The following is a 9,559-nucleotide window of genomic DNA, read 5'->3' as shown; positions in this document are numbered from 1 at the left end:
GAGGTTCTGCAGCACTAAAATTCCACTGGGTTACAAAAAAATGCTTTTTGCAAGTTGTCTAGGTTTGTTCAACTGAATTCGGACCATTTTGCACCGCTAAATCCAAAAATAACATCTGTTTTTCTCAATCAGGTCAGGTTTTTTTTGCTAATTTGATTTTGAAAAATTTGATCTTCTCACAAAATTAATTACAGTTTTGTGACTTTATCAGTTGATTTTTTTATATAGTTCTCACCCAAAAGAGGTTTTAAGAGAAAAAAAAATCATTTTCTAACAGGATGTATTTATTAAGTGTTACAAACTTTAATTCCTGTAAATTGAATAATAGAGGTAAGTACATGTAAATTGAACATTAAATCGTCATTGTGCAAAAAAAACAAAAAAAAAACATTAATCATAAATTGGCAAAAGTAAAATCTTCAGAACTCGTTTATTGCAAGAAATATGAAAGAATTTTGTATCATATGATGTGAAAATGCCCATAAATGTAAGCAAAAATGTTCAAAAGCCAATATGTAGCATAGTTGAGAAAGTTGACCTGATTGAGCAAAATGAATGTGATTTTTGGATTCAGCACCAAAATGATCCTAAATCAGCTCAAAAAACTGAAACAATACATTTGTTGTTGACCAGTGTTATGTTTAATATGCACTTAAGTATGGTGTATTCTGCATAAAGCACAGGTGTCAAACATGCGGCCCGGGGGCCAAATCCGGCCCGCCAAATGGTCCAATCTGGCCCTTGGGATGAAGCAGTGAAATGCAAAATTTACACTAAGATATTAAACATTTTAGTTCAGGTTCCACATTTAGACCAGTTCAATCTCAAGTGGACAGGACCAGTCAAATACGATCAGAATAACATAGAAATACTCACAACTCCAAATGTCTCTTTTTGTAAATGTAAATATTGTCATGTATTTACACTAAAACAAAGTATAATTTCACCAAAAATGTGAATAACCTGAACAAATATGAACAACCTGAAATGTTTGAAGAGAAGTAAGTACAATTTTAACAATATTCTGTCTGTTATTAAATGTTTTGTGTATTTGTAGACCCGCTGTGATCTGTAAGTTCTAATGTACATGTGGAAATGATAAACTGAGGCAGAATATTGTTAAAATAACACGGATTTTTTCAGTTTGTTCATGTTATTCACATTGTTTGAAAGGGTAGTTTGTAGATGTAAACATTTTCAGTGTTTAATTTGACTTTTTTCACTCTAAAACATAGAGAAAATTTTGGAGTTGACATTATTTATATGTTATTATGTTATTATTTTACTGGTTTGGCCCACTGCAGATCAAATTTAGCCGAATGTGGAACTGAACTAAAATGAGTTTGACAGCCCTGGCATAAAGAGTCTTTTTAGTCTAAAACACAGAACGCAAATATATATATTTGTACTTTTGCATCGTAACATTTTCAATAAAAGACCTTTTATTCTTTACCCGGCTAAGGGTCTGAACACTCCCTCCACCACCACTCATCTAATCTGACTGTGATCTTTAATTTTACAGAATTACTCAATTTAATAAATCTATTACAAACGATAATTTTTCTCCGCTCGTGGCGATTCGACGTACGTTATTCAGGTCATAAATCTCAGCGGTCTGCCCTCAAATGATACAGTTTTTCTCCACTTTATTTCTGTCCGAAATTGTATTAAATAGAAAAGATTACAGAGCGTTTACTTAAAAACTCATCCTATTAGCGATGTCCTTGCTGAAAACAATGCATTAAAAACCAAAGTTAAATATTGTTAAAGGAGCGTTTCACCGTAAACCCACTTAACCATGACACCATTTCACTTTTCATACTCAGTGGGCTGCTTCAAGGTGGATTAAGGCTTGCCGCTGTGAAACCAAAGTTATTCTCAGCTCCATCACGGCCCTGTCCTCAATACTAAAGCACTTTATAAATAGGCGACCAAATAGAGCAGTGTTACATCTGAGAGCTGATCTGTGGATCTGACAGACGCTCCGCACACGTCATTACATGTCGTACTTAGTTCTGTTTGATCTTGTGGCAAATTTGCTGAATTTTAGCCTTTTTTTTCCAGTTCAAAGCTACATTTCTAACCTGTAAATCTGCCTTTTTCTGCCTCTTTTTTTTTTTTTACAGGTTAAGTCAGGGTGTGTCAGCGGTTTGACATCCGAGCCGTGAGCTGAGCTGCTGGTTCTGAACTGCCCTCCAGTGGCCGAACAGGATGTACTGCACCCACACTGATTCAGACTCTTATTGTGAAAAAAACAGAAAATGAAAGGTAAGTATAGACTCCTGTTCGGTGACTCACTCCCTCACAGCTCGGTGACGATGAGGATCCGGGACCGGAGACCACGTCCAGGCTCGGGTTGGGACTGATCTGCGGCGTCGCGTCGGTGGGGAGGGTCAGCTGGTGTTGTGAATCAGGCCGCTGAAGTTTCAGACACGGCTTCTTCACAACACCAGGGTTCCTCCTTTCCACTTTCTGCTGGGATGTATGACACAGACACACTACAGGAATATGTTTGTACAGGGAAATGAGAATATAACAAAAAATATATATATAATACTAACCCACTGCTACTATGTTTAGAGCGTTATGGTTTGAAAACAGCGAATGGGATTTTTATCACAATAATTCTGAATTAACCCTTTCATGCACAGTGGTCACTCCAGTGGACAGTTCTTCTCCAGTTGTTTTCTTATATATTCATGGGTTTTGTTGTTTTAGTTTCATTTCAGCCGACACAGTGGACGCTTACGCAGCATCCCATACACCAGTGTTTCTTAAACTGTGGGGCGGGGCCCCCCAGGGGGGTGCAAAGGCTTTCCAGGGGGGGCATGGGATCATTCCTAGGTGTTTTGTTTTTTTTCTTCAGGTTCAAACATGTATCAGGTGGAACTAATGTTTTAGCGTTGGAGCACCCTGGACTCATTTTAGGGACGTACAACAAATAAATCTACTGCCATAGTGATCTGTCACTAGAATAGACACAGAGTTTAGGTTTGGAGAATGGACAAGGACTGGACTGGAAAAGAAAAATGTGACATGTTTCTGCTTTTGCACAGTTTGTACAGTTTTCACTTTAATGTTCTGAGATGTGCAACGGAAACAGGCTCATTGCAGCCACTGATATTGTTAAAATGTTCATCTTTGTTTCCAAAATTTGTTTGTAGTTCTACAAAAATATTTACCTTATTGTCATAGTTTTAAGATAATTACACATTTCCTATTTTTATTTTGAAAAATCATGTCTCAGGGAGCAGTCTTGTTGAGGTCATTTTTATTGTTCAATCAAAAATCGAAGTTATTTTTAATTTGCATGACAAATTATTCAAGGAAAAGCAAAAAGTATTTTTAGGATATTGATGTTTCTTTCAATAAAAGTAATAATTGCACCACAGGTACAATGTTGTTGGGGTTGAGGGGGGCTTGGAGACTTTTCGTGCTCCAAAGGGGGGCCCGACAGAAAAAGACTGAGAACCACTGACATTCAGACCATTACTGTCACTTTACTGTTCTAGATAAACCTGATCTGCACTAACATGTGTGAGTGTAAATCAGCAGCTCTTTATTGCTTTTTTTTTTTCTTTAAACAAAAAGGTTTTTTTTTTCATATTATCTCCATGAAGTGAGTAATGACTAGTCTTAGTACATGTTAAAATGTGAGAAAACATCAGATTAGCAGCATTGAAAATGTTTTTATTTCCTAGATTTCAAACAGTATATCAGTAAATACATTGAAATATTATTTTAATTTAGACAGGTAAAGTCTTAAGTTTAATCACATATTAGTCAGTAGTTAATGTTTTAAGGTAGAATTCCTTCGTTTCACTTTGTAAGTTTTTAGGATCGTATGTGTTGGTTGGAACATCTTGGTCAGCACACATTTCCTCCTTGAGGTGGATCCTTTGTACTAAGTAATGCTTTGTTTGTGATCAGATTAAGTCGAAATAAATTTATAAAAATGAGACCGAGACAAATCCAGACTTTTTCTTGGAGCTTCCAACAAAAGAAAACACTAATAACGTGTCTTTGCTTCAAAAATTAAATGCACGATGTCCAGCTGAATGGACATTTTTGCAACCCCAGGAAAAATAGGTTAATAAAAAAAATATTCAATCGCATTATTTTTTTTAATGCCTAAAGAAGAATAAAAACACTCTGGGAAAAAAATCTTGATCTTGAAGGTTGTCGTAATTCATGCATGAAAGGGTTAATAGCCAAACTTGTTGAATTAAGCATAAAAATCTTCATCTTCTGATCTGTTTCTGTAATATTCATTCTGAGATCATGGAAATGGGTCAGTATCACACACAGAAATCTGATATAATCAAGGGTTGAAGGACAGTGTTTGTTTTTACTGGACACAGAAGTCACAGTGAAGCCCCTGGAGGAACATTTATCATTTGTGATACAGCGCTGTATGGATAATAATCTTAACTTGTCTGAATTCCTAGAAAGTCTGGTGTTTGTTTTAGAAAAAAGTGAATCAGAGTTGCAGCTAATTTGTTAAATTAGTCATTATCTTTAGTCATTTTTATGAGGAAACAGAAAATTCCAACCCTGGCTTGGTTTTACTCTTCCATGACAGACATTTAATCAGTGAAATGTAACACCAGTAAACATCAGCTGAAGCTCTAAAGGCAATGAATCTTAACTTAGAAGGGGTTTTCCTACCACTCACTTAATAAATGTTTTTTTATTCACTGACTGGTGTTTGCAGTGTGTCATAAAGGGAATAATTCACAATTTCTGTAAACAAGTAAGAAAATACTGAAAGAAGGCTCAGATGATTTTCTGTTTTCTTGGCGTCACTGCTTTTTATCAAGTGGTCTGTTTTAAGATAGAAACGTCCAAAAACAGACATATCAGACAGCACCGCGAACCGAGTCTAATTTACTGTCAAATTACGGTAAAAACAGTGGAATAAACGCTTTTGGAAATGCTGGTTTCATGTATTTATTCACCTGACTGGCTCCGAAATGACTTTAAATAATGTGCAGTGAATGTGTGAGTGGTCGAATAAATATCACATGACTGAATAAACACTGAACACCCACACGTGTGTTTGTCTTATTATTAATATTCACACACACACACACATACGGCGACAGATTGTTGCTTTGTTGAGCTTTTACTACATGACATGAACACTCGTACAGTACCGTGTGACATTAAATGCAACATAAATATACTGTATGAACGGAAACGGGAAGCGGCTGCAGAAGATCATTCACACGTACTGACAGTTTAGGAATGTTTTCCATTTAAACAGGTTGTACATTCAAGCACACGACTAGATAGATAGATAGATAGATAGATAGATAGATAGATAGATAGATAGATAGATAAACACTCAGAGGTACTTGAGCTGCAGATAAATTAAAGCTTAGCAGAACAATAGTCTCAGTAAAAATACAAATCCAGCGTCAGCGATTGTTCATTTTTGTCCTTCATGGTAGAGTTGACATGTTGGAGGTCCTCGCCATCAGATATCAGATGCTGGTCTTGTTGATCTGGGCGACTTCATTCAGGTAGGCGATGAATAGCTTGGTTCCTTCAATATAGTTGTACCTGAAAACGGACAAAGCAGAGGAACGTATTTGCGGTGCGTTTACAGTCACCTTGTTCAAAAAGCAGAATATTTTCCTTGACCTCGTGGCGTCCTTCAGTCGTTGGAAAGCTTTCTTCCACTTTCCATTGATTTTTAGAAAAGATCTTGCGATGGTTGCGCTCCACATGTCAATTTGTCGCAACAAAGAGGTAAATTTTGCATTAAAAGTGGTGACCGAGACATTCATATAACATTCAAACAAGTAACAAAATGGTGCAGGAGAGGTTAGAAGCCAAAAAAGAAGGCTTCTATGAATACCACCCCCGAAATGAACAATACACAAAAAAACAAAAAGAATTAAAAAATACAATATAACTGAAATAATAAACTAAAGTAAAAACAATAAAAATGTAATTACATTACAAATCATCAAATACAAATCGAGTGATATACAGCCTTACATATTTTCATGACTTAAAGTCCTTTTCAGATGCTTTTTAAACAATGATAAACTACAGGGTGTCCCATAAGTCTCCATACACAGGAGACATAATACATTCCATACAAATATGGTTCTAACATGTATTTCTTTATATTTCTTCTTTATAGTTCTTCAGCTGTGGAGGACACGCATTGAAATGTGTTCCCGACAAAATGGCAGTCATATAGAGCATATTATATAAATAAAAATGGTTTATGTCAAGAAACGTTTATTTTTCCTGTGTATGGAGACTTATGGGACACCCTGTAGATGTTGATTGAAGTTCAGGTCGTAGATTATTCCACAGATTTGGTCCACCATATTTCAGAGAATACTGACAGACTGAAGTTCGGCAGTACCGAAGATAAAATTTGCTTGAAAATCGTGTCGGAAAGTTGTGAATAACAGAAGACAACATAAAGAAATTGTGAAAAACTTTAGGAAGAATATGAGTTAAGTGACCATATTTGGACATGAAGACACCAGTCTGGGAAACGTTCACATCAAAAACAGAGAGAAGATTGAATTTTTGGAAAAGAGGAGCAGATGAGTGGAGTCTGTTAGAAAAACTGATCATTCTGAAAAATTTCTTTTGAATTAAGAGAATCTTATTGAGATACGTGGGACAGGTTGCCGCCCAAACAGTACTGCAATAAATAATGTAAGGAGAAATGAAGCAATAATAAAAAGTCAAGAAACAAGAATGATTTATCAGTGAACCAACTCTGTTCAAAATGCCAACTGACTTCAGGATTTTTTTTACAGACAAGATTAATATGAGATTTCCAATTTAATTTTTCATCTACAATAACACCCAAAAATTTAACATAAGATACCTGGGTTATTTCAAAGTTATCTGTGAATATTTTGTTGTTTTCCTTGTTATACTTCTTATTTTTGTTACAAAATATGATCCAGTTAGATTTTTGGGTGTTGAGAGAGAGTTTATTCATCTGAAACCATGTAGAAATAGACGATAGTTCTTCAGTTCTTCATAAAACGATCACATTGAGATAAAATGTAAAGCACACCCAAAATCTATTACTTTATTTGTAAAATGTATAAAAAATATCTACGATCTGTTCATTTTTGCTAGGAGTGACAGAATCCATCCAATAATCAGAGATGAAACTCTGACCTTGACAGCTTTTTATTTATTTTTGCTCATTTCACATTTGTCAGTTCCTGTTGTCTTTGCCACGTGAAAAACACGTGAAATGAAAAGTGGAGTCAGTGTTTCTGCTGCATTTGGTGCTTCTATGAAACTGGTTCTTGGGGCTAAAAATTCAAACCAGATGTAGACTAATGTTATGAAGAGTTTGGAAGCACTTTGGGTGGATTTTAAAAATAAATACTGACTGAGATGAACTATTTTTCAGATAAAACACATTTTTATATTATATTTAATACAAAAGTCAGTGTGTAACAACAACAAAAGGACATGAAAATTAAATGCTATTTTTTATTTTTTTTTTTAAATATCTGTTTATTCTCTCACAGGTACATTTTGGGATTTGAACTAATTATGCAAGGCAGAGTGTTTTACAAAAATGACCGCTGTTACAAAATTAATTTATTTGCATTTAACTGGGCAGGTTCTGCATGTAACATAAGTGGACACGATGGGTTACACATAAAACCTGGAATGAGACTGAGATTCATGAAAAACCCACTTGTCTGGATTAGAAAAACCACTAGGATCCACAAATTTAACAGTGCCTTTATTTCTAGCGCTATATAAGACCATTTACAGCCATGTTTCCAGATCAAATGCACGGACACTTATAGGTAGTGTTTCCTGTCCCAGTCTTGGTCCTATTTTTGGTCCCAATATTTTATTAAAAATTCATACATTTTGGGATGGCTCGTAGCAAGAGTATAATTTTTTTTTTTTGCATTTATCAGAGGTCATCATTAGGTACATTCTGGAGGAAATATGTGTAAATTTGTCTTTTATTATTGGGTCTAAAAAGCTGGAAAAGTGCCAGATACCAAAATAAACCCAGTTTCATAGAAGCACCCAGTTACAGCTTCATCTCCAGATTCAATTTTCTTTTATTCCATCATACATTTATTCTTTACATTAGTGGATGGATGAGTTTAAAGCTGGTTCTGAAAGCTCAGCCCTCAAAGACCAGAAGCATCTACTGAGATAAGATGTTTAATATCTTCTGATCCACTGATCATATCAATACGTGTAAATAATTTATGTAAAATACAGTTTGTGGTCTTTTCATGGTCATCAGATACGACCCATTTGGACTTTCAGAGGCTCTTTAGTGAACGTGGAAACATCATCATTTTTTACAGCATTGATTCACTAGTAAAACCCATGGAGTTTGACCCATGATACTAGTGTTGGATGCTTGTTTTTATGTTCAGTTAATAATATCTGCTTCTAAAAGTCACCTTTTCTTCACTTTTCTTAAATTAACTCAGACCCTTTATTAACATCCACATGATCTGCAAATCAAATATTAGAAAATTCCTGATTTTCACAGAGAAATACAGATGATAAAATAATAAATAGTGATAAAATGAAGGGCTGCGTCACCACAAAAGTCCTTGCAGGTCTTTAAGGGGTTAGAGAGGATTCAAGTGTTTGTGCCTACGGCTGATTTTCCGTATCCTCTCTCCTGCGTCTCCGTCAGATTCCACTGTTTATAGACGCAAATAAAAACAAAGGGAACGGTTTCAACTACAGCTGAGTCAAACCTGCTCATTTTCTCGTTCTGCGAGTGCAGCCCGTCGTCAAACCCTCCGATGGGCATCATGATGATGCTCTTCCCCGTCACGTCCTGGAAGGTTCTGGCAATGGGGATGGTCCCGCCCTCACGGATCAGATCAGGATCCATGTCGAAAACTGGAAAAGAAGTGAGGATTTATGACAAGATCTGGTAATAAACTGAATATCTGAAGCGTACCTGTACTGGTCATGTTTACATTAATTGTGCTTCGTCTTATTTATAAGTGAGAGAGGTGCAAATCCACATAAATGCACCACACTGGACCTTTTTATTATTATGTGAGTTCAGGGTGGGGGCAGAACCTATGGGGAGCAGCCATTACCGGCTGTAAATGACATAACCGTTGATTCCGGGTTATTGAGTGCAAGTAAACAGACAGCAGTCAGTGAGCAAGATTGAGTGAAAAGCATGTGTTTGTGCAGCCGTAAGCTTTGTATTCTGCCGTTGTCCTAAAGATGTGACCAAGACTGGTTAATAATGTGTCATCTTAGACTAGTGTCTGCTGCAGGGGGTCAGTGAACAGTCCATCACAGCCCAGGTAATCGGACAAAACGAGTCTGTGACACTAACGGTGCTGGAACAGCTAATGAAGGAGGTAACATGTCATGGACCATAACTGACTGACCGAGCAGTGACTTAGTACTCACACGTACTTTCCAACAGGCTGTAACATAACCAGTGTGGTATAGTAATGCAGTACTAATACTTCACTACTGTACTTAACCCTCCGGTATCCTGTCCAGCAAGGCCCCTACTAAGCACCAAGTGTGCCATTTTGGCACACTT

The 9,559-nt window shown here is 36.3% G+C and overlaps 1 protein-coding gene across 2 annotated transcripts in view; it reads right to left on the bottom strand.

Moving 5' to 3' along the window:
* Nucleotides 1-5,104: 5,104 nt before the first annotated feature.
* cndp1 (carnosine dipeptidase 1) overlaps nt 5,105-9,559 on the bottom strand; it is a 49,219-nt gene continuing 44,764 nt past the window's right edge. For both annotated transcript variants that reach the window (XM_030158665.1, XM_030158666.1), the window contains exons 11-12: nt 8,742-8,889; nt 5,105-5,565 (exon numbers count right to left, since the gene is read on the bottom strand). In XM_030158665.1, the coding sequence (XP_030014525.1) occupies nt 5,487-5,565; nt 8,742-8,889 (227 nt within the window). In that variant the 3' untranslated portion in view covers nt 5,105-5,486. The remainder of the gene's footprint in view (nt 5,566-8,741; nt 8,890-9,559) is intronic.

Source organism: Sphaeramia orbicularis, chromosome 16, assembly GCF_902148855.1.
Source record: "Sphaeramia orbicularis chromosome 16, fSphaOr1.1, whole genome shotgun sequence".
In the NCBI taxonomy this organism is placed as follows: domain Eukaryota; kingdom Metazoa; phylum Chordata; class Actinopteri; order Kurtiformes; family Apogonidae; genus Sphaeramia; species Sphaeramia orbicularis.
The sequence above is the reverse complement of the archived record's forward strand: the minus strand, read 5'-3'. Positions and strand labels throughout refer to the sequence as shown.